The sequence below is a fragment of the Pristiophorus japonicus genome, chromosome 1 (genome assembly GCF_044704955.1).
Source record: "Pristiophorus japonicus isolate sPriJap1 chromosome 1, sPriJap1.hap1, whole genome shotgun sequence".
NCBI classification, from domain to species: Eukaryota; Metazoa; Chordata; class Chondrichthyes; family Pristiophoridae; genus Pristiophorus; species Pristiophorus japonicus.
In genome coordinates, this window is record NC_091977.1 from 119,161,898 (window position 1) to 119,187,820 (window position 25,923).

Sequence of the window (25,923 nt, forward strand, 5' to 3'; positions counted from 1 at the left end):
TGATTATTCATTCTATCCACTTTGAATAAGCATCCACCACCAGTAAAAACATCTTGCCCAGGAAGGGACCTGCAAAGTCTACATGGATTCTAGACCAAGGTTTGGATGGCCACGACCACAGACTCAGCAGCGATTCCTCTGGTGCTTTGCGGAGCTGCATGCAAGTGTTGCACTGATACACGCATGCTTCCAGCTCAGAATCAATTCCTGGCCACCATACATGGAACCTGGCAATGGCCTTCATAATCACTATACCTGGATGTGTGCTGTGTAACTCACGCACGAACTTCTCTCTCCCTTTCTTGGGCATTACAACGCGATTGCCCCACAATATGCAATTATGCTTGAATAGACAGTTCATCCTTGCGATGAATATACGGTTTGGCCTTCTCGCACATTTGCTTAGGTATGGCAGACCAATCCCCTTTGAGGATGCAACCCTTTACCACCGATAATATCGGGTCCTGGCTGGTTCAGGTCTTAACTTGTTGAGCCGTGACAGGGGTTCCTTCACTCTCAAAAGCATCCATGATTAATATTTGATTTGCCGGTTGTGGCGTTTCCACCTCTGTTGTGGGCAACGGCAACTGGCTCAAAGCATCGGCACAATTCTCTATGCCAGATCTGTGGTGAATGACATTATCATAGGCAGATAATGTCATTCACCTTTGGATGTGGGATAAAGCATTGGTATTGATATCTTTGCTCTCGGAAAGCAATGAAATGAGCGGCTTGTGATCAGTCTCTAATTTGAATCTCAGACCGAACAGGTATTGATGCATCTTTTAACACCGTACACACACGCTAAAGCTTCTTTTTCAACCATGCTATAGATTCTTTCCACTTTAGACAAACTTTTGGATACATACGCGACAGGTTGAAGTTTCCCCGACTCATTGGCTTGGTGGAGTACACAACCAATTCCATATGACGATGCATCACAGGCCAAAACTAAACGTTTACATGGGTCATAATGTACCAGCAGCTTGTTCGAGCAAAGCAGATTGGTGGCTTTCTCGAAAGCTTTGTCTTGCGATGCGCCCCGCACCCAGTTGTCGCCTTTTCTCAATAGCATGTGCAGTGGTTCTAGTAAGGTGCTCAATTTAGCTAGGAAGTTACCAAAGTAGTTGAGTAGACCCAGGAATGAATGCAGCTCCATCACATTCTGCAGCTTGGAGCATTCTTGATGGCCTTGGTTTTCATGTCAGTAGGTCTGATGCCATCAGCGGTGATTTTCCTCCCGAGGAATTCGACCTCCAGTGCCATGAAGACGCACTTGGAGTGTTTCAGTCTGAGTCCCACTCTATCCAAACGCAGTAGAACCTCTTCCAGGTTGTTCAGATGTTCCTTGGAGTCACAACCAGTGATCAGAATGTCATCTTGGAATACGACGGTTCTGGGAATGGACTTCAGTAGACTTTCCATATTCCTCTGGAATATTGCTGCAGCCGAGCGAATTCCGAAAGGTCACTTGTGTTAAATAAACAGTCCTTTGTACTTGTTAATGCACGTAAGTCTCTTCGATGTTTCGACCAAATCCTGTGTCATATAGACCGATGTCAAGTCCAGTTTTGTGAACAACTTCCCTCCGGCTAGCGTCACAAACAAGTCATCAGCGTTCGGTAATGGGTATTGATCCTGTTTCAAAACCCTGTTGATCATAGCCTTATAGTCTCCACAGATTCTGACTGTGCCATCACTTTTCAGCACAGGAACAATGGGGCTGGTCCATTAATTAAATTCGACCGGTCATATGATCCTTTCACGCTGGAGTCTGTCCAGTTCAATTTTGACCACCTCCCTCATCATATATGGACGGCACTGTCCAAGCTTTATGATGAACGGGTCTTGCATCTGAGTCCAACTTGGCTCCCGTGAAGTTGCCGATACCCGGTTCGAACAGCGAGGGGAACTTGCTCAATACTTGGGCACATGCATCTTCCTCTGATGACAACATCTTTGTCGTTCCAGTCACATCTGATTTTCTCCAACCAGCTCCTGCCGAGCAGCTTTGGGCCATTGCCTGCAACAATCCACAGCGGTAACTCGTAAACCGCACCGTGAAAGGACACGTTAATTTGTGCACTGTCAATCACCTTTATCAATTCTTTGGTGTACGTGCGCAGTTTGGCATTAATAGGGCTCAGCCTGGGCCTCACAGTTTTAGTATTCCACAGCTTATAAAATGCCCTCTCGTTCATGATCAATTGACTCACCCCCGTGTCCAGTTCCATCAATGCCGGTATCCCGTTAAACTTCACATTAATCAAAATTGGTTTACTCTTGGTTATGAAAGAGTACAGTCCATACACTTCCTCCTCTGGCATCTCGAATTGCATATCCAGATCCGCGCTAGTCTGACTCTCATCCTCCACGTGGTGTGTCGCAGCTCGCTTGCTCAGCTGTGGACACTTGCGCTGGACCTGCCCCACTCTCAGACAGCCTTTGCAATTATATTGCTTAAATCGGCAATGCTGGAGCCGATGATTTCCCCTCACAATGCCAACACAGAGAAGTCGGATACATTCCCGTTGGCGGACTTTGGGCAGCCACAGGTTTCACGAACGCAGCCGGATAGACCCTGCCATGTGCCGCTCTGCTGAACACCAAATCAATCGCATTTACAGTACTTGCCGAGGTTCGGTTTTTCACTGCTATTTGCTTTAGACTCCTGTCTGTCGTCATGTATGATTGAGCGATCTGGATGGCCCTTTTTAATTCTAACTCCTCCACCGCCAGAAGTTTGCACAGGATCACCTCGTGGTTGATACCGATAACAAAGAAGTCCTGCAGCATGTCTGCCAACACCGTCCCGAACTTGCACGGTCCCACTAGACATCTCAGGTCGGCAACAAATTCCGCCGCGCTCTGGCCCTCCGATCGAACGTGTGTATAAATCCTGTATCTTGAAATGATGATGCCATCGTCTGGCTTGAGGTACTCCCTTACCAATGTATACAACTCCTCGTTTTCTCTGTTGGATCACTAGACATGAGTAGATTCTTTATCATACTGTCGATCTTTGAACCGTACACAGTGAGGAACACAGCCCAGGGCCAATGTGCATTGTCGACCCCCTTCATTTTGTTGGCCACGAAGTACTGGTTCAAACAGCTCACAAAGTCTGCCCAATCTTCTCCCTCCATGAATCGTGCTCATTTTGCATAACAAAGGTTCTTGTATTCTCGTCGCCAAATTTTATGTATGCAATAAAGGTTCAAAGTGAGTGCTGTTTAACTAAGCAAGGTACAACCTTGCTTCTGCTTTATTTAGGCCCAAAGTGTCTGACTCTCAAAATGGCTGGCCTTTTATACCTGAGCAGCACCATGTGCGTATTGCTCAGTGGCCTCCAACAATGACGCCCTCTGGTGGCTACAAACAGAATGTACATACATGACAGTTTTGTTCCTAAGATCTTGATATTACCAGTTATCAATATCCTGTCTAGTTGATTTGCATTTTCTCATTGATCTTCTCAACTAAACCTGAGCTTCAACACCCCACTCGGAAGATAGAGTCACTGTGAGATTGCCCCATACCCGCAGAACCGCCTTCAGTCGGCTGCATCTGAGTTGGTGAGGATATGGGCATTGTGTCCATTGAAGTACTTGGACTTGCCAACTCACTCTGTTCATCATCCAAATCAGACTCATAATCATCTACTCGTGTTACTGAAGGTGCATCACTCGCTAGAAACATTTGATCCACATGAACCTTCCTGATGTATTCACTAATTTTGACTAAGTACTGCTTCGTGTCACATAACCAAATAATTGTACCAATGTCCCATTTGTGTGGACTTGCCCTTTTCGACGGACTTAGAACTCTGACCTGATTACCATTCTGAAAGCACCGCTCTTCAATACCGGAATGATAATTGTTATCTATTTAATCCCTTGCAACCTGTATTGCACTACCACCAGAGGGCCTACCTGTTGGAGTCCCAAGGGATCCCAGCATCCCTTGGGAGCACGGTATATAAACAGGCCACCCACGAGGTACCTGCACTCTGGAGTCTCATTAAAGGAGCTAAGGTCATCCTTGCTCCTTGTACACAGTACTCAGTTTCATCCTTTATTATGAACGCATCAATTGGTGATGAGGTAACAAACAATCGCGCGAAAATGCAAAGAACAGTTGGCATCCTGGAGAAGTTCTCAGAAGGGATGATTGGGAGGCCTTCGTGGCGAGACTCGACCAATACATTGTGGGCAACGAGCTGGAAGGGGACGAGAACGCTGCCAAACGAAGGGCGATCCTCCTAACTCTCTGTGGGGCAACAACCTATGGCCTTATGAAAAATTCCCTAGCTTCGGTAAAGCCAACAACTAAATCCTGTGAAGAGTTGTGTATGCTGGTCCAGGAGCACCTAAATCGTAAGGAAAGCATTTTGATGGCAAGATATCGGTTCTACACATGTCAACGGTCAGAGGGCCAGGAAGTGCCGAGCTATGTCGCCGAACTAAGGCGCCTCGCAGGACATTGCGAACTTGAGGGATTCCTAGAACAAATGCTTAGAGACTTTTTTGTACTGGGCATTGGCCATGAGGCAATCCTTCGCAAACTGTTGACTGTTGAAACTCCGAATCTAAGTAAAGCCATAACGATAGCCTAGGCATTTATGTCCACTAGCGACAACACCAAACAGATCTCGCAGAGTAAAGAAGTTTCGGCCAGTACTGTGCACAAAGTAATGTAGTTTTCGAGCAGGAATATACATGGCAGAATGTACACGCCGGCTGCTGCTGCCCAATCTCAGATGACCCAGAGTCCGCCATCAATCGTTAATGCAAGGCAGTTAGCACATTGTTGCCGCTGTGGAGGTGATCATCGGCCCCATCAATGCCGCTTCAAGCACTATGCGTGCAACGGTTTCAGAACAATGGGACACCTCCAGCGAATGTGCAGGCGAGCTGAAAATCCTGCAAACCACCACATTGCAGAGGAAGCTAGATCCACTGTAGATCAGGCTGAATTGGAGACTCGTACCGAGGAGGCAGAAGTGTACGGGGTACAAACATTCACCACGAAATGTCCACCAATAATGTTGAAAGTTGAACTGAAAGGAATTCTAGTATCTATGGAACTGGACACGGGTGCGAGTCAGTCAATAATGAGTAAAAAGGCCTTTGACAGGCTGCGGGGCAACAAGGCACACAGGCCCAAGCTCAGATCCATTCACACCAAACTAAGGACTTACACCAAGGAACTAATCCCTGTAATTGGCAGTGCAGAAGTCAAAGTCTGCTATGATGGAGCAGTACACGAACTCCCACTGTGGATTGTGCCAGGGGATGGCCCCACATTGTTTGGCAGAAGCTGGTTGGGAAAAATCCGTTGGAACTGGGACAACATCAGAGTGTTTTCGTCTGTCGACGACGCCTCATGTGCCCAGGTTCTGAGCAGGTTTCCGTCGTTGTTCGAGCAAGGCATTGGAAGCTTCTTGGGAGCGAAAGTGCAGATCCATTTGGTTCCCGGTACGGGACCCATCCACCACAAGGCATGGGCGGTACCAACATGGTGCATGAGAAAGTGGAAATTGAGCTGGACAGGCTGCAGCGAGAAGGCATCATCGTGCCGGTGGAATTCAAAGAGTGGGCCAGTCCGATTGTCCCGGTACTTAAAGAGGACGGCACGGTCAGAATTTGTGGGGACTATAAAGTAACGATTAACTGTTTTTCGCTGCAGGACCAGTACCCGCTACCCAAGGCAGACGACCTATTTGCGACCCTGGCTGGAGGGAAGACGTTCACTAAGCTGGACTTGACCTCGGCCTACATGACGCAGGAGCTGGAGGAGTCTTCGAAAGGCCTCACCTGCATCAACAAGCACAAAGGTCTGTTCATCGATAACAGATGCCCGTTCGGCATTCGGTCAGCCGCGGCAATCTTCCAACGGAACATGGAGAGCCTGCTAAAGTCGGTTCCTCGCACCGTGGTTTTCCAGGATGACATACTGGTTACAGGTCGGGACACCATGGAGCAGATGAAGAATCTGGAAGAGGTTCTTAGTCAGTTGGATCGTGTGGGACTCCGGTTGAAATGCTCGGTGTGTTTTCCTGGCGCAGGAGATCGAGTTCTTGGGAAGAAGAATCGCAGCAGACGGCATCAGAGGCACCGACGCCAAGACAGAGGCCATCAAGAACGCGCTGAGACCACAGAACATGACAGAGCTGCGGTCGTTCCTGGGACTCCTTAACTATTTCGGTAATTTCCTACCTGGGTTAAGCAACCTGCTAGAACCCCTGCATGCGCTACTGTGCAAGGGAGACGACTCGGTATGGGGGAATTCACAAGAGGCTGCTTTTAAGAAAGCCAGGAATCTGTGTTCTAACAAACTGCTTGTCCTGTATGACCCTTGTAAACGATTAGTGCTAACTTGCGATGCGTCGTCATACGGGGTCGGGTGTGTGTTATAACAGGCTCGCGAATCGGGGATTTTGCAACCGGTCGCTTATGCATCCAGGAGCTTGTTCAAGGCCGAAAGGGCCTACAGCATGATTGAAAAAGAGGCTCTGGTGTGCGTTTATGGGGTAAAGAAAATGCACTAGTACTTATTTGGCCTCAAGTTTGAGCTTGAAACTGACCACAAGCCACTCATATTGCTGTTAAATCCTTTGCTCTCAAAGGATTTAACACCAATGCCTCTGCCCGCATCCAAAGATGGGCGCTCACGCTGTCAGCATACAACTATGTAATCCGCCACAGACCGGACACAGAGAACTGTGCAGATGCTCTCAGTCAGCTGCCATTGCTCACTGCCGGGGTGTAAATGGCACATCCAGCGGACTTGCTCATGGTAATGGATGCATTCGAAAACGAAAAGTCCCCCGTTACGGCCACCAGATGAGGACCTGGACCATCCAAGATCCATTACTGTCCTTGGTGAAAAACTGTATCCTCTATGGGAGCTGGTCCAGCCTCCGAGCGGAGATGCAGGAGGCAATTAAGCCGTTCCACAGGCGCAAAGACGAAATGTCTCTGCAGGTGGACTGCCTTTTGTGGGGCAATTGCGTGGTCTTGCCCAAGAAAGGCAGAGATACATTCATTTGTGAACTGCACAGCACCCAGCCAGGCATCGTAATGATGAAAGCCATAGTCAGACCCCGTGTGTGATGGCCCGGCATCAACTCAGATTTAGAGTCATGCGTGCGCCAGTGCAACACTTGCTCTCAGATGTGTAATGCTCCGAGAGGCACTGCTAAGTTTGTGGTCGTGGCCCTCCAAACCGTGGTCAAGGATCCACGTGGATTATGCGGGCTCATTTCTAGATGAAATGTTCTTGGTTGTCATGGATGCTTACGCAAAATGGATTGAATGTGCAATAATGTCTGTAAGCACGTCCACGGCCACTATTGAAAACCTACGAGCCATGTTTGCCACGCACGGCCTGCCTGATGTCCTAGTCAGTGACAATGTGTCATGTTTTACCAGTGCTGAATTCAAGGAATTCATGACCCGCAATGGCATCAAGCACGTCACATCTGCCCCGTTCAAGCCCGCATCCAATGGCTGGGCAGAATGGGCAGTTAAGGCTATCAAGCAAAGCTTAAAACCCGTGTCGGAAGGCTCCCAGTAGACCCGGCTATCCCGAGTGCTGCTCAGCTACCGCACCAGACCCCATTCACTCACCGGGGTTCCCCCAGCCGACCTGCTCATGAAAAGGGCACTCAAAACAAGGCTCTCTCTTGTCCACCCTGATCTCCATGATCACGTGGAGCGCAGGCGGCATCAACAAAGTGTGTACCATGACCGCGCAAATTTGTCATGAGATATTGAGGTCAAGGACCCTGTGTTTGTACTCAATTATGGACATGTTCCCAAATGGCTTGCTGGCTTGGTCATAGCCAAAGAGGGGAGTAGGGTGTTTCAGGTCAAATGGGCCAATGGACTAACGTGCAGAAAACATTTGGACCAAATCAAATTGCGGTTCACCAACAGCTATGAACAACCTGAAGAAGACCCCACCAACTTTGACCCTCCCACACACACACACACAAGCGGCAACTGACATCATGGTTGACCACGAAGCCGAACTCGCCATCCCCAGCCGCCCAGTGAAGAACTAACCAACTCACCCACGACCCTGAGATTAAATGTCTCACACTCTACCAACTCACCTACACCCGCATTTGTACCAGAACAATCGACAAGGGAGCGAAAAGCCCCAGATTGTCTCACGTTGTAAATAAGTGTACTATTGACTTTACGGGGAGTGATGTTATGTATTTAACCCCTTGCAACCTGTATTGCACTACCACCAGAGGGCCTACCTGTTGGAGTCCCAAGGGATGAGGGGAGCACGGTATATAAGCAGGCCACCCACGAGCTACCTGCACTCTGGAGTCTCATTAAAGGAGCTAAGGTCACACTTTTTCATTGTACACAGTACTCTGTTTCATCCTTTATTATGAACGTATCAATAATGACGCACTACCTTATCAGACAAGTTCGGTTGCAATAAACTGAGACATGTCCTCAGTTGACGCTTGATCAATAATTCAGCAGGTGTGTACCCTGCTGTAGAATGAGGCGTTGTTTTGTAATGAAAAGAAAATTTGCTAACCTATGCTTTATGCTCACTGATGATCCAGTCTGTAGAACTGGTTTCCGCTAGGCATCTTTGACAATCCTGACTGACCTTTCAGCTGCACCATTCGAAGCTGGATGATATGGTGCTATCAATATTTGATATCGTTGTATCTCACAAAATTCGTAAATTGCATGGACCGAAATTGCGGCCCATTATCTGACACCATTTCTTCGGGCAGGTCACGTTATGCAAAAATTATCCCGTAATTAATTTAATGTATGCTCTGTAGTCGTAGATGACCCCATATGCAGTACTTCCAGCCATTTTGAATGGCTATCGATTAGAACCAGAAAATTATCACTGCCCCTCTCGTAAAAATCAAAGTATTCTTTGGGATGGTCTCGTTGGCCATGTCCATGTTGCCTTCTTAGCTTAATAGCCGTTAATCACGCTCAATAATCTTGAATTGCTTTTCAATTATACCAAATAGCTTTCTCCAAGATCATTTTGTGAGTTCAACACTGTTCACTACTCACAACAGAAAATGGTGCTGCCAGACTCTCATGTTGGAACCACGCTGCCAGTATATCTTCTTGCTGTGCTCCTCTTGCATTTACCTTCAAAAGGAAATCCCACCAAAACTTCTTAATGAAGAAACTCCCATTCTGTTGCCATTTTGTAATCATAGAATCATAGAAAAATTTCGATGCAGAAGGAAGCCATTCAGCTCATCATGTCCGTGCCGATTGAAAAAGAGCTACCCAGCCTAATCTCACCTTCCAGCACTAGGTCTGTAGTGCTGTAGATTGCAGCTCTTTAAGTGCATATTCAAGTATTTTTTTAAATGTGGTTAGGGTTTCTGCCTCTACCATCTTTTCAGGCAGTGAGGTCCAGACTCCCACCACCCTCTGGGTGAAGAAATGGTTCCTGATCTCCCCTCTAATCCTTTGACCAACTACTTTAAATCTATGCCCCCTGATTATTGATCCCTCTGCTAAGGAAAATAGGTCCTTCCTATCCAATCTATCTAGGCCCCTCATAATTTTATACACCTCAATTAAATCCTAAGACTATGTCCCCTGGTTCTGGACTTCCCCAACATCGAGAACATTCTTCCCGCATCTAACCTGTCCAGTCCCGTCAGAATCTTGTATGTTTCTATGAGATCCCCTCGCATCCTTGTAAACGCCAGTGAATAAAGGCCCAGTTGATCCAGTCTCCCCTCATATGTCAGTCCAGCCATCCCTGGAATCAGTCTGGTGAACCTTCGCTGCACTCCCTCAATAGCAAGAACATCCATCCTCAGACTAGGAGACCAAAACTGAACGCAATATTCCAGTATTCCAACTGCAGTAAGACCTCCCTGCTCCTATATTCAAATCCCCTAGCTATGAAGGCCAACATTCCATTTGCCTTCTTTACCACCTGCTGTACCTGCGTGCCCACTTTCAATGACTGATGAACCATGACACCCAGGTCTCGTTGCACCCCCCCTTTTTCTAGTCTGCCGCCATTCAGATAATATTCTGCGTTTGTGTTTTTGCCCCCAAAATGGATATCCTCACATTTATCCACATTATACGACATCTACCATGTATTTGCCCACTCACCTAATCTGTCCAAGTCACCCTGCAGCCTCTTAATGTCCTCCTCACAGCTCACACCGCCACCTAGTAACTGCCTGCCATTCTGAAAAGGACCGTTTATCCCGTCTCTCTGCTTCCTGTCTGCCAACTAGTTCTCTATCCATGTCAGTACTTTACCCCCAATACCACGTGCTTTGATTTTGTACACCAATCTCTTGTGCGGGACCTTGTCAAAAGCCTTTTGAAAGTCCAAATACACTACATCCACTGGTTCTCCCTTGTCCACTCTACTAGTTATATCCTCAAAAAATTCCAGAAGATTCGTCAAGCATGATTTCCCTTTCATAAATCCATGCTGACTGAGTCCGATCCTGTCACTGCTTTCCAAATGGGCTGCTATTTCATCCTTAATGATTGATTCCAACATTTTCCCCACTACTGATGTCAGGCTAAGCGGTCTATAATTACCTGTTTTCTCTCTCCCTCCTTTTTTAAAAAGTGGCGTTACATTAGCTACCCTCCAGTCCATAGGAACTGATCCAGAGTCGATAAGACTGTTGGAAAATGATCACCAATGCATCCACTATTTCTCGGGCCACTTCCTTAAGTACTCTGGGATGCAGACTATCAGGACTCGGGGATTTATCGACCTTCAATCCCATCAATTTTCCTAACACAATTTCCCACCTAATAAGGATATCTTTCAGTTCCTCCTTCTCACTAGACCCACTGTCCCCTAGTACATTCGGAAGGTTATTTGTATCTTCCTTTGTGATGACAGAACTGAAGTATTGATTCAACTGGTCTGTCATTTCTTTGTTCCCCATTATAAATTCACCTGAATCCGACTGCAAGGGACCTACGTTTGTCTTTACTAATCTTTTTCTCTTCACACTTCCTGTGAGGGGACGGTAAGCAAAATCTTGCGACTGGGGCGGGACTTCTGTGCTGGCCGCAGGAAGTCCGGTCCCGAATTGGTTACCGCCCCCAATTAGGAAATTGAATAAAAAAATGTTTTTAAAAAAAGTATTTGAGATATTGCATTGAGGAATAACCTCAGTGCTCTTTGGTTACATTTTTGATGCACTCCGCAATGCAACCATAATCCTACATAAATGTTGTTAAGTTAGATTGATTTAACTTCATTTCACGATAGAAAAATTACTAATTTGAAATGCACCAGCTACATATGTTCAAATGCCACAGCTTTTCATGAATAGGAATTCTGCAAGGGGGACAAATTGCTGTCCGCCACATTTGGGGTGGTTAATTCAAATTAAATGATGATTTTCCGCCGGAATTGATGGGACGGAGAATCGCGCGAAGTTGCCCTTTTTTTCTTCGGGGCAGTGTTTGGGGCGACTGAGGGCCGGTAGTGCGTCGGGAGTCGGGCAGAAGGCGGGCAATGTCTTCAGCGCCGCACTGAGCATGTCAGTGCGGTGCTTATGTCGTCAGGTCGCATTGACACGTCACAATGTCCTTCCCCTTCACTTAAAGGGGAGGCCTGCTGCGAGCTCTGAAGCCACTTTAGTGGCACCCATTGGCCACCAGGGAGGGCTTCCGTCGGGCCAAGAGGAGATGCCGAGTTGCCTGTTGACGGCCCTGTTGAACCCATGGCCACCATTGTTGGGCCGACTTCAGAGTCGGACGACAATTAAAATAAAATGACAGGCCATGCCGGGAAAAGCTGTCGGGGGTACCGACCGGCGACGCTTCTGCTCCCAAGGGGCAATTTCTTTCGAGGGGTGGTAAGTGGTCGGTGCATGCCCGATGGGGCAGGAACACTGGGTGCAGCAGAAACCCATTTTTGCTGCCCCCGACCTGGGGCAATTTTGGATGGGTCAGATCATCCGCCTATCCTGGTCGGAAAGGGCTTACCACCCCATTACCGCCTCATTACTGCCTTGAATGGACCTTAAAGAAAGGGGCAATTTTCTGCCCTCTTTTTATAAATAGATACATCATGTATTAGACATAAATGAAAAGCAAAACAACTGGAGGTGCTGGATATCTGAAACAGAAATGGAAAATGCTGGCAATACTCAGCAGGCCAGTCAGAGTCTGTGGAAAGAACGGATAAGTTAATGTTTGAGGTGTAAACTCTTTGTCAAGTAAAACCTGAAATATTGGACTAGAATTTCCTGGCGACCTGCACCATTGGAAAGAATCATCAAAGACGTTGAGATCATCTAACACCATAGAAGTCCCAGGAAATTATTTAATAAAATGAGCTATGCCATTATTCATACTATAATTTCCTGGGACGTTTGCTCTGCTCTGCCAATACCATTGTGCAAAATTGATTTTCATAACTCTGCTCCTCAGTCAAGTTGATGGTGATCCTTAATTTACTTACATTTTCTCACCACAGCCACTTGGACTGAAAAATAATGGCGTCGGTGAATGTTTGTTTCAAATTCATCAGTTAAAAATAATTGATTAAAGTAAAATAAAACCTTTGCTCTTGATTTTGTCAATTCTTTTCTAAAACCCATCAAAACACTTCTTCTGTCTCATTGTCTATTAGGCTTACTGTATATTTGGCTGGATTTTCGGGTTGTTTGCTACCGGGTTTTCACCGTATTTTGAACCTCCGTGGCGAAAAATGAGGCACTCAGCTGTTTTTTGCCCGGTTGCGATCCTCCGGTCGGGTTTTGTGGCGGCGCTTAGAAGCACCGCCGGCAAGAGCTGCACCAGGTGTGTAACGTTACCGATTAATTGTTTAACTTTCGGCATTTGGGGTCTGTGTCGGGGCCCAGCGCAAAGGGAGGCATTGCACTATTTTTGTGGTGCAAAAACGGGATCCTTGCCAAGAGCCTTGTCCGGAGGCCAGGAGTGCTCCGAGACAGGCCTTGGGAGGGGGAAAAAAAAAAAAAAAAACATTGCCAACACCCTTAACTCACAAATTGCTGCAAAAATATAAAAAAATGTGTCGCATTGCAACACTGTCCGAGTTTTAAGACTCACCTGACCCAAACACCACACCTCGATGACCGCCAGGGAAAACACAACAGTCCTGCCCTGTTGGTGGCGGTAAGTTGGATAAACTGGAAAAAAAGGTAAGTTAAAGTTTTAATTTTTTTATATTTTTGCAGCAATTTGTGAGTTAAGGGTGTTGGCAATGTTTTTTTAAATTTTTTGCACACATCCCTTATTTCTTGTTTGATGCTGTCCCCAACCTCACTACTACTATTTGGTGGTCTATACACAACTCCCACTAGCGTTTTCTGCCCTTTGGAATTCCGTCGCTCCACCCATACCGATTCCACATCATCCAGGCCAATGTCCTTCCTTACTATTGCATTGATTTCCTCTTTAACCAGCAACACCACCCCGCCTCCTTTTCCTTTCTGTCTATCCTTCTAAATGCTGAATACCCTAGATAGATGGTTGGGCTTTCATACGATGACTCTCACTTGAAAGTGAGGAAGAGTAGATGGTGGAGTCAGAGATAGCAGTGGTGAGTCCGGGTCAGAGGGCACTGGACACTCCAAGCTCTCTGCTCAGCTGGACGCAGATGCTGTACCCCAAGGACCGTCGACGAAGAAAATACTTCTTGAGCAGCCGCAGAGAGCTTGCAATGTACTGGCAGACGTTCCAAGCACACCGTGCATGATTGCAGAGAGATTGGAGGAGTCTGTCTCAAGCATGAGTAGCGCAATGTCACAGGCCTTTGCGATGATGTCTTCTTCCGTGGAAAGAGTGGGCAACTGCATGGAGCATCAAGTGCAGCAATCACACGAGTGTATGCAGGCATTCACCAATGGATTGCACAATATGAATGGCACCTTAAATAGGATGAATGGTACCCTATCCTTGGCCTTTCATCACCCCACTGATCTGCAGCAAATTGTTCTCCAGCTCCTTGCTAGCAGGGTAGTGTGGCTGGGCCATGAGAGTGATGATGGTGAAACGGGACATGGAAGTGGCGACTCGGCTCAAAACGCTTCCACTTATCACCTGTTGCCACACCCACCTCTGTCAATCATCATCATAGGCAGTCCCTCGGAATCGAGGAAGACTTGCTTCCACTCCTAAAGTGAGTTCTTTAGTGGCTGAGCAGTCCAACACGAGAGTCACAGACCCTGTCACAGGTGGGACAGATATTCGTCAGGGGAAGGGGGGTGGTGACACTGATTTACCACATGCTCCTTCCGCTGCCTGCGCCTGACCTCTTCACGTTTGCAGCATTGAGATTCGAAGAGCTCACACCCTCCCGGATGCACTTTCTCCATCTTGGGCGGTCTTCGGCCAGGGTCTCCCAGGCGTCAGTGGTGATGTCGCACTTCACCGGGGAGGCTTTGAGGGTGTCCTTGGAACGTTTCCGCTGCCCACCTTTGGCTCATTTGCCATGAAGGAGCTCCGCATAGAGTAGTTGTTTAGGGAGTCTCGTGTCTGGCATGCGAACTAAGTGGCCTGCCCAGCAAAGCTGATCGAGTGTGGTCAGTGCTTCAATGCTGGGGATGTTAGCCTGGATGAGGACACTGATGTTGGTGCGTCTGTCCTCCCAGGGCATTGAAGCACTGACCACACTCGATCAGCTTTGCTTTCATATGCCTCGGTGAATACATTGACTATATCCTGGAGTTCAGCCTCAGAATGTGCACAGACGCAGGCGTCGTCCATGTACTGCAGTTCAACGACAGAGGTTTGGGTGGTCTTGGACCTGGTCTGGAGACGGCGTAGGTTAAACAGCTTCCCACTGGTTCTGTCAATAACCCACATGCTGCCTGGTATCCCAATGGTTGAGTCCGCCCCTGCACAGTCTTTGGCGGGGCCCTCATAGGCTCCAAACCCAGAAGACATCGGCCAAGAGCAACTCAACAGTCAGAGCAGGGATCTGAACAGCCTGCTTCCAACTCTGCTAAAGCCACAAGGGTTTCACCATGTAGAAGTGCCAGGAAAAGGAAGAGTAAAGATTTGTAGTTCTACAAGGCTCTGCACATGGTTGCATTACACAGTGTTAGATTGTTAAGTTCCTGTTGGTTATTTGAAGCACATAAATACTATTCTTTTGCAACACTTTCCCGTTTTACTCTTTCTTGGTTTCTGGCTGGCAAGTGGCCTTTTCATTTGTGTGATGAAGAATGGGAAGACATGAATTAATGCCGAGCACAATGGGGGTGTGAAATAGGATGCATGGTTGTTTGCAGGACTGCTTTGAGGCAGTGGGGGGGGGGCCGGTGGGAGCGAGGGGCAAATGTGGTTGTTAGATGAATGCACTGGTGGATCCTAAGTAAACTTCGTAATAGTGAAGGCATGCCTGGCAGCAATGTATGCCGCTGATGGTACATTGCCTGCATCACCCTCATCAGAATTATTTGAAGAGGCTGTGTGCTCTGTTCCTTGTTCCTCCTGCAGGTCCAAACCTCACTGCTGCGCAATGTTGTGCAGAGTGCAGCACACCATGACCATTCTGGAGACCCAGGCTGGTGCATATTGAAGGGCGCCTCCAGATCTGTCCAGGCACCTGAAGTGCATCTTCAGCATGCCATTGGCTTGTTTCATTGTATCGCTGTATTATTTTAATCTGGAGTAGCTCGTGGGGTTAGGTGCGGGTGAAGGGTTAAATCTGGCAAAAAAGCAAGCGTGTCGGAAGCCAGCTCCAACCCGCCAATTTCCACATTTCACTCCAGCATATTAAGCTGCATGCAGGCAACACCCTTAGGACAACACCTCTCAGCACAAGTACTGTGAACAAAACCTTTCCCACATACAGGTAAGAAATCAGCTGTGAGTACTGATTACTTATTGGCATCTTTACCTGTCATGGCTTCAGCCCCCTTAGTTGCCACTGTGTTCTTACCTTGCTTTCTCAGGCGAGTTACAGGAAGCTTGGGAACCCGTGGACCCAAAGTTAATATGGAAAACACATGTCACTGTCGCTCTAATTGAGCACTTGACATATCTTAATTGACAACCTGCCTCTTCCAGTTGGGTTGTGCACAAGCAGCCTAACACACTGGAGTAAAATGCGGATGTTAGCGGGTTGGAGGCAGTTTCCCGATGGGCTCACCTTTTTGCCAGATTTAACCCCTACCCGCACCCAACCCCACGCGCACCTCCAGGTTAAAATTCCCCCCCACAACTTAAATAATTTTCTTCAAGTGATCAAGGTCAGCATAGTGTAAATATTTTAAATTCAGAATTCTGTGACTTGGGTCATTTCAATATTGACCTTATTTAGTTCATTGTTGTAGATGTGGGCAGCCATTAGTCGACACGGGTTCGATGGCCCGAATAGCCTCCTTTGTGTTGTAACCATTCTATGATTCTAAATGGGTGAAATTGGCACTAGCCAAAATATAGTTACATTTTGGTCCCGATAATTGTGGGAAGGGTGCATACGGGAGGTCCTACCGAAATTAACAGCAGGGCCTCATCATTTTTAGGGATGTGTTTCCTGCTTGGCAGCCGACCAAATTGACAACCTAGCTGGGAACCCCTGGGATGGTCCCAGGCAGTCAAGAGAGAAGGAAGGTCAGCGATTGTGGCTGGGAAGGGGGTAAGGTCAGCTGGGGGGAGAGAGAGAATGGACATCATGGCTGGGGAGAGAAGATGGGGCTGGAAGTCAGTGATCGGGGGAGGGGGTCTTAGAGAGGCTTTGTTCAGCAGAGGCTTTCCTGAGGGGCCGGGGTGAGCAATCCTGCTCCTCCTGGCCTATGAGGATTGCTTACCTTGTGGAGCTGGCAGTTCCCACTTCCTGTTCACTGCTGGGTTTCTCAACCCCATGGAAACCTGCGCACCAGCAGCATATTTTAAATCAGGCTCCCAATTGTACTGTGGGAGCTCGATTTAAATATGTTAATGAAGTGTCTACAGCAGGACACTCGTACACCATGGAACCCGCCGCCATAAAAATGGTCACGTGTCATGGGTTGGGGTTGTTTTTTGTGCATTTAACAGTTTAACCCCGCTCTCCCGCCCGTCTTGCGGGGGTTAATATCGAGGCTTTTATCTTTCTCTAAACCCAAATAGTGTGAAATAGTTAACTTACAATCATTTGAATAATTTTGACCATATCGTAATAAGTTGAATTTCTTTTTATTACAGAATCTTGCAGCAAAGAAAGAGACCATTTGGCCCATCGTGCCCGTGCTCTTTCCCCACAGCCTTGAAAATGTTTCTTTTTCAAGTATATATCCAATTCCATTTCAGGCAGGATATTCCAGATCATCAATGTTGTGTTCCAAACACAGATGAGACTGCACACAGGGAGGTTAAAGTAACAGTGACCTCAGTCTTTATTAAGACACTCCAGAGTGAGTAACAGACCTTAGGGGCCGGCTTATATACAGTGCTCCCAAGGGATGCTGGGATCCCTTGGGACTTCAGGGGATGCGCTCCCTGGTGGCAGAACATGGGAGTGCATGCTTTACAGATACACAACATCACTCCCCCACAAAGTCAAAGTGAAAACTATTTACAAGGTGAGGCAGTCGGGAGCCTTTCTTTCCCTGGTGGACTGCCTCGGTACAAATGTCTGTTCTGGTGTGTTGGCTGTGCCCTCGCTGGGTTGGCGTGGTATTGGCCCTGCAGGGTTTCTGGGTGAGCCTGGCCTTGCTGGGCTGTTGGGCGTGATGGGTTCGATTTCCTGATCTGGCGTGGTGTCGTTGATCCTATGGGTATGAGTTGTGGGCTCAAAAGGTGGTGTCTGCTGTGGTTTGTTCAGGGCAGTCTGTGAACTGCAGCATTGTTTGGTCCAGGTGCTTTCTGCAAATTTGTCCATTGTCTAGTTTGACTACAAACACCCTACTCCCTTCTTTAGCTATCACTGTGCCCGCAATCCACTTGGGCCCATGTCCATAGTTTAGCACATACACAGAGTCATTCAGATCAATTTCCTGTGACACAGTGGCGCGACCATCATTTACATTTTGTTGCTGCCGCCTGCTCTCTACCTGCTCATGCAGGTTGGGGTGAACCAGCGAGAGTCTGGTTTTAAGTGTCCTTTTCATGAGTAGCTCAGCCGGGGGCACCCCTGTGAGCGAGTGGGGTCTCCTGCGGTAGCTGAGCAGGACAGGCGGGTTTGGAGTGAGCCTTCTGTGACTCGTTTAAGGCTCTGATTGTTTGTACTGCCCACTCTACCTGCTCATTGAAGGCTGATTTAAACGGGGCCGAGGTGACATGTTTGATCCCATTGCGGGTCATGAATTCTTTAAATTCGGCAATGGTGAAACACCTGCACCTATTTTCTATTCTATTTTTCTATGTTTCTATGTCACTGACCAGTATGTCAGGCAGGCCGTAGGTGGCAAACATGGTCCTCAGGCTTTCAATGGTGGTGGTGGCAGTGCTTCCCGACATTATTTCACATTCAATCCATTTTGAAAAAGCATCCACCACCACCAGGAACATTTTACCGAGAAACGGGCCCGCATAGTCGACATGGATCCTCGACCATGGTCTGCAGGGCCAAGACCACAAACTTAGTGGTGCCTCTCTGGGTGCGTTGCTCAACTGAGCACACACGCTGCATTGCCGCCGTACACAGGAATCTAAGTCAGAATCGATACCGGGCCACCACAAGTGGGATCTAGCTATCGCTTTCATCATTACTATACCCGGGTGTGTGCTGTGGAGATCCGAGATGAACGCCTCCCTGCCCTTTTTGGGTAGCACTACGCGGTTACCCCACAACAGGCAGTCTGCCTGAATGGACAGCTCATCCTTTCGCCGCTGGAATGGCTTGATTAGCACTTGCATTTCAACGGGGATGCTGGCCCAGCTCCCATGCAGTACACCGTTTTTTACTAGGGACAGCAGAGGATCTTGGCTGGTCCAAGTCCTAATCTGGCGGGCCGCGACAGGTGATTTATCATTTTCAAACGCTTCCATGACCATGAACAAGTTGTGGGCTACGCCACCATCAACAAGTTTGCAGGCTGCGCCATTTCCAACCCCGTGGTGGGCAATGGTAGCCGACTGAGAGCATCCACACAGTTCTCGGTGCCTGGCCTGTGGCGGATGGTATAGTTATACGCTGATAGCGTGAGAGCCTACCTTTGTATGCGGGCTGAGGCATTAGTATTTATCCCCTTGTTTTCAGCGAACAGGGATATGATGCATTTTCTTTACCTCGAACACACACGCTAATGCCTCTTTTTCAATCATGCTGTAGGCCCTCTCGGCCTTAGACAAGCTCCTGGAAGCATAGGCGATGGGTTGCAACTTCCCCGCAACGTTAGCTTGTTGTAATACACACCCGACTCCGTACGACGACGCATCACATGCTAGCACGAGTCTTTTACACGGGTTATACAATACAAGCAGCTTGTTGAAGCATAAAATGTTTCTGGCTTTCTCAAAAGCAATTACTTGGTTTTTTCCCCCATACCCAATTCTCACCTTTACGCAATAACACATGTAGGGGCTCTAAGAGGGTGCTTAACCCCAGTAGGAAGTGACCAAAATAGTTGAGGAGTCCCAGGAACGACCACAGCTCCATGATGTTCTGTGGCCTTTGCGCGTTCCTGATAGCCTCTGTCTTGGCGTCTGTGGGCCGAATGTCATCTGCCGCGATCTTTCTGCCCAAAAACTCCACATCTGTTGCCATGAAGACGCATTTCGACCTCTTCAGTCGCAACCCTACCCGATCCAGTTGCTGGAGGACCTCCTCCAGGTTTTGTAGGTGCTCGACGGTGTCCTGACCCATGACCAATATGTCATCCTGAAAAACCACCATGCGTGGTACCAACTTGAGTAGGCTCTCCATGTTTCTCTGGAAGATCGCTGCAGCCGACCGAATTCCAAACGGGCATCTGTCGTAGATGAACAGTCCCTTGTGCGTGTTGATGCAGGTGAGGCCCTTCGACGACTCTTCCAGCTCCTGCGTCATGTAGGCCGAAGTCAGGTCGAGCTTGGTGAACGTCTTGCCTCCTGCCAGCGTCGCAAATAGGTCGTCTGCCTTAGGTAGCGGGTATTGGTCCTGTAGCGAGAAACGATTAATAGTTACTTTATAATCGCCGCAAATCCTGACCATGCCATCACCTTTGAGTACTGGAATAATCGGGCTGGCCCACTCACTGAATTTCACTGGTGAGATGATGCCCTCGCATTGCAGCCTGTCCAGCTCGATTTCCTCTCTCTCCCTCATCATGTGAGGTACCGCTTGCGCCTTGTGGTGAATGGGTCGTGCCTCTGGGATCAAGTGGATCCGCACCTTCACCCCGAAAAAGTTTCCAATGCCTGGCTCAAAAAGGGAAGGTAATTTATTAAGAACCTGGGTACATGAGGCCTCATCGACATGTGATAGCGCTCGGGATGTCATCCCAGTTCCAGCGGATTTTGCCCAGCCAGCTCCTTCCAAGCAATGTGGGGCCATCGCCCGGGACAATCCAGAGTGGTAGTTCGTGCACCGTGCCATCATAGGTGACCTTGACCATGGCGCTGCCCAGGACAGTGATAAGCTTTTTGGTGTACGTTCTCAGTTTCGTGTGGATGGGGCTAAGGGCTGGTCTGAGTGCCTTGTTGCACCACAGTGTCTCAAATATAATTTTACTCATGATGAATTGACTAACGCCAATGTCCAGTTCCATGGCTACGGGTAAGCCATTCAATTTTACATTTAGCATTATGGTGGGCATTTCGTCGAAAATGTGTGCACCCCATGTACTTCAGCATCTGCCTCCTCTCAGGCTCGAAATTGCTTTGGTCCACCATGGACCGATCTTCCTCTGCCACGTAATGGTTAGCTGGTTTTGCAGAGCTTGCAGCTCATCTGCAAGCTCATTGGAGGTGCCCCATTGCTCCACAGCTCTTGCAACCGTACCCTTTGAAGCGGCACGAATAGGCTGAATGGAAGCCTCCACAACGCCAACAAGGTGTGAATTGCCTTGCATTCATTCTTTGTTGCGGACTCTGATTCATCTGGATCACCTGAGGCCTGCTGGCAGTTGCAGACTCGTGGTTTCTGTCCTGTACATTTCTGCTCGCAAACACAGTTCCAGTTAATTTATGAACATTGCTAGCATTTGTGTGCTGAGAGATTTGTTTGGTGTTGTCACTGGTGGACATAAACGCCTGTGCTATCGCAATGGCCTTACTGAGGGTCGGTGTCTCTACAGTCAAAAGTTTTCGTAGGATGGTCTCGTGGCCAATGCCCAGTACAAAAATGTCTCTGAGCATTTGCTCCAGGTAGCCATCAAACTCACATTGTCCTGCAAGTCGCCTTAGCTCGGCGACGTAGCTCATCACTTCCTGACCTTCAGATCGCTGGTACATTTTGAACCGATACCTCACGATCAGCACGCTCTCCCTCGGGTTAAGATGCTCCCGAACCAGTGTACACAGCTCCTCATACGACTTATCTGTGGGTTTCACCAGAGCCAGAAGGTTCTTCATGAGGCTGTAGGTCGGTGCCCCGCAGACCGTGAGGAGGATCGCTCTCCTTTTTGCAGCGCTTCCTTCTCCATCCAGCTCGTTGGCTACAAAGCACTGGTCTCACCGTTCGACATAGACTTCCCAGTCCTCACCCTCCGAGAACTTCGCCAGGATGTCCACAGTTTGCTGCATCTTTACTTTGGATTCGTGTACTTGTCGCCAGTTGTTATGTTCCAAACACAGATGAGACTGTACACAGGGAGGTTAAAGAAACAATGACCTCAGTCTTTATTAAGACACTCCAGAGTAACAGGCCTTAGGGGCCAGTTTATATACAGTGCTCCCAAAGGATGCTGGGATCCTTTGGGACTTCAGGGGATGCGCTGCCTGGTGGCGGAACATGGGAGTGCATGCTTTACAGATACACAACAATCAACTTGCTTTGTAAAGGTTTCTCCTCATCGTTTTTTTTTGTGCAAACTGTCTTAAATTTAAGTAATTAATGTTTATGTTCCCAAGAAGGGAAATATGGAGCATATCTGTGTTGTACATTTTCACTGAGAAACGTGTTTGCATGCAAAGCTATATTGGTGGATAAATAACCTGATCTATTGAAAGTAACAATGTTAATACGTTGCTTTGAGGGATGCAAGGGTGACAGGTAGTTTGACATTATGATACAAAGGCTTAACACCTTGGTGAATTAAGAATTGTAGCTGATGGATGTCAAGGCACAATATTTCTGTTGTGTGATTGACATTATTGATCGCTACAATTGAATTTCAAGCAACATGGAGAAATTTTAGTTACACTACTTTATCGAGTGATAGCTATAATTTGAGTTGAAATGTTGAAACAATTTTAAATGTTTGCTATGGTGAAGCTTTATAACCCAAAGCAGTAACAAATGATTGCTGCTGTGCCATGTAAGGGAAATATTAAAAAAAATGTATTTCCGCTTCTGTTGTAGGATTAAATACGGAACAGATTTTGCTGAAAGATCTTAAGGAGCTGTCAGAAGGAGATACAAAACTAGCAATTAGTACTGTGTATATGACCCTGGAGGTGAGTGAATTGCTGGTAAAACTAGATACAATTCGACAATAGCAGTGCATAGGGTGGTCCATTCCATCACATCAATATTTACTTTTGATACTGCAAACAGCACTAACAGCACAGTTTGAGTGATGTTACCACCGCTTTACGGATGTAAATGCTTAATTGTAGACTGATTTGCATAATGCATATTAATAACTTTTTTAATGAAGAGTGATTTATCATCATGTTTTAGAACATCACAAATGAAATATTACATTCCTCATTCCAAGAGATGCATGTCATCCTGTGATGGCTCAATAGGGATTCCTTAATATAGAATTGAACAGGATATTTTTCAGTTCTTTTGATGTATGCACTTACTTGTCAGAATCAGAATGCATGTACAAAATTGGATATAAGCACTGAGAGTTATGGTGGTGATTTATTTTCTTTTTTTGCAATTTTTTAAAGTCCACAGTAAGATTTTAAAAAGTCTTTAATGCATTTCATTGTATCACTGGTCGATTATGCATTTTCAGGGAAAAAAAACTCTTGATTAATGCAACTGTGTATTGTTTTTGTCTTTTTGATCCCATAGTTCATTTATTGCAACAAAGAGTTTTATTTTTAAGTTGCATAGTTTACACCAATTAATTCATGCATACTTTATCCGAAGTCTGTTCATCACTTTTTCTGCTGCACCACCTTTTGCTAATTAGGGGTGCCTGGCCGGTAATTTAGTGCAATGAAAAGATAAGTGAAACATCCATTTTTCAAATTGTAATTTGAAATTGTGAGTCATTTGTGGAAATGTGTGACTTTTGAGAATGTAATTTAGTTAGCGGTAACAAAAATATCAGCCAAAAAACACTTCTCAAGCACTTAATAGGTATAAGTGTCAAAAGGTTCATTAATGCAGCTTTGAATAGCACAATGACCATTGTGAAAAGTCCACTTCAATAACACAGCTTTAGGCTCATTCGTAACTATTGTAATAGTATTGCATTAAAGTTTGCTAGCAGTTGTAACTAATGTGTCGCTGAGTACCTCGAGTCTTGTCGCTGAGAGTATACAGAAAACAAGCGCAGGCAGCGGAAGGAGTGTGCGGCAAACCAGTCCCACTCACCCTTTCCTTCAACGACTGTGCCCCACCTGTGACAGAGACTATATTGGACTATTCAGTCACCTAAGAACTCACGGTTAGAGTGGAAGCAAGTCTTTCTTGATTTTGAGGGACTGCCTATGATGATGATGTTTCTCTTAAAGATAGTTGTGCAGTTTGACCTTGAAAAGATCTAAATTATTTGTCCCAAGAACCTCCTTTGTTAAGGTATTCCAAAAGCCAAACTCTCTGAACTAATGGGCTCAATTTTGCCCAAGCCTGTTTTCTGCCGTATTGCCAGAGTTACGCCCATTTTTCTAGGTCAGAAATGCGGCAGAAATATTTTGCCAAAGTTTCCCTGATGTATAATTCAAATTTGGTGCGTGCAGCATGTCCAATTGCCTCGGGGGGTGGAGCCTGCTGTCTGTGCCAAAAAAGCAATGCAGCACCTTCTGCGCATGCGCGGGAAAAAGAAGTGACATTTTAACGTTATTTCAATGGATGCACATGCACAGTACAGCTCCAGATTGGCAATCGGCCATTTTTAAAGAGCCAGTTGTGTGTGTGACAATGTTGAGTGCTGTGTGAGAGCATTGGAATAATCGGAGCTGCAGCAATACAAGATGCAACATGGTGCAAGAACCCCCCAACTCGTTGCAGTCTTGTGACTTCTCCCCTTCTTCCCCCCCCCCCAAACTCATTGCAGTCTTGTGCCTAGTGCAGCAGCCTTCTGAATCGGCACCTCCCTTCCCGTGCTCAGTGCAGTAGCCTTCCGAATCGGCACCTCCCTTCCCGGGCTCAGTATAAAAGTCTTCGGATCGACGCCTCCCTTCCCGGGCTCAGTGCAGAAGCCTTCCGATTGACACCTCCCTTCCCGGGCTCAGTGCGTCTTCCGATTGACACCTCCCTTCCCGGGCTCAGTGCGTCTTCCGATTGACACCTCCCTTCCCGGGCTCAGTGCGTCTCCCGATCGACACCTCCCTTCCCGGGTTCAGTGCGGAAGTCTTCCGATCAGCACCTCCCTCCCTGGGTTCAGTGCAGCAGCCATCTGATTGCTACCTCCCCCCCTCGGCTTGTTTTCGAACCGAGCTCCTGTGTCCGGGCGTGGGGCCGATTCTGACAGTCGCCACTACCACCCTCCAGTCCTGCTTGAAGACGGTGGCATGCGAGTAAAAAATGAAAACGTCAGAAATCCAATAAATTTCCATGTACTCCGTTGAAAAGTAAAAAACAAGTTGAAACTTTATTATGGATATTTCAAGTGTTCTTGACTCCCTCTAAAAACTTGGATGAAAAACAAGGGCCGCTTTCTCAATGTGCGCTGCTTTCTGTGAACTAATCAGAAGGTTTTTTGGGAATGGCCAGATGCGCTGACCTAGGATTAAAACTTTGGGAGCAAACTGCAAAAAATGATGAAAACTGGCACAGATATGAGGGAACGCCCCCCCATGACATCAAAAAAAAATCTAACCTAGAAAAATCGTAACTAAAGCAGTTACGTGGGTGCAAATTCCAGGGGGAAACTTTGAATTAAATACTTACGCCAGAAAGAACAGTGCACACCAAAAAAACGGCGCAAATGACCCGGGAAAATCCTTCCTTTATCTATCTCTTTTCATCTTGTACTCATGTCCCCTTGTTCAAATAAACCTGACTGACCCTCTATATCCCCGAGGTTTATTAATTTGTAAACCTCAATCATGTGTGCTCTCAGTCTTCTTCTCTCCTACAATTAACATCCCATTTCTGAGATTATTCTCATTTGTAGACCCCAAATCATTCTATAGCTCTTCTATGCATCAAACAGGAAATTAGGAGTGCATGCAATAAAGGTGCAGCAGTTATAATGGGTGACTTTAATATGCACATAGATTGGGCTAGCCAAACTGGAAGCAATACGGTGGAGGAGGATTTCCTGGAATGCATAAGGGATGGTTTTCTAGACCAATATGTCGAGGAACCAACTAGGGGGGAGGCCATCTTAGACTGGGTGTTGTGTAATGAGAGAGGATTAATTAGCAATCTCATTGTGCGAGGCCCCTTGGGGAAGAGTGACCATAATATGGTGGAATTCTGCATTAGGATGGAGAATGAAACAGTTAATTCAGAGACCATGGTCCAGAACTTAAAGAAGGGTAACTTTGAAGGTATGAGGCATGAATTGGCTAAGATAGATTGGCTAATGATACTTAAGGGGTTGACTGTGGATGGGCAATGGCAGACATTTAGAGAACGCATGGATGAATTACAACAATTGTACATTCCTGTCTGGCGTAAAAATAAAAAAGGGAAGGTGGCTCAACCGTGGCTATCTAGGGAAATCAGGGATAGTATTAAAGCCAA

General features: G+C 47.0%; 1 protein-coding gene across 2 annotated transcripts in view; it reads left to right on the top strand.

Moving 5' to 3' along the window:
* The window catches only part of LOC139265594 (protein prune homolog 2-like), an 808,581-nt gene that overhangs the window by 273,216 nt on the left and 509,442 nt on the right, over positions 1–25,923 (top strand). For both annotated transcript variants that reach the window (XM_070882707.1, XM_070882715.1), the window contains exon 6: positions 22,411–22,505. In XM_070882707.1, the coding sequence (XP_070738808.1) occupies positions 22,411–22,505 (95 nt within the window). The remainder of the gene's footprint in view (positions 1–22,410; positions 22,506–25,923) is intronic.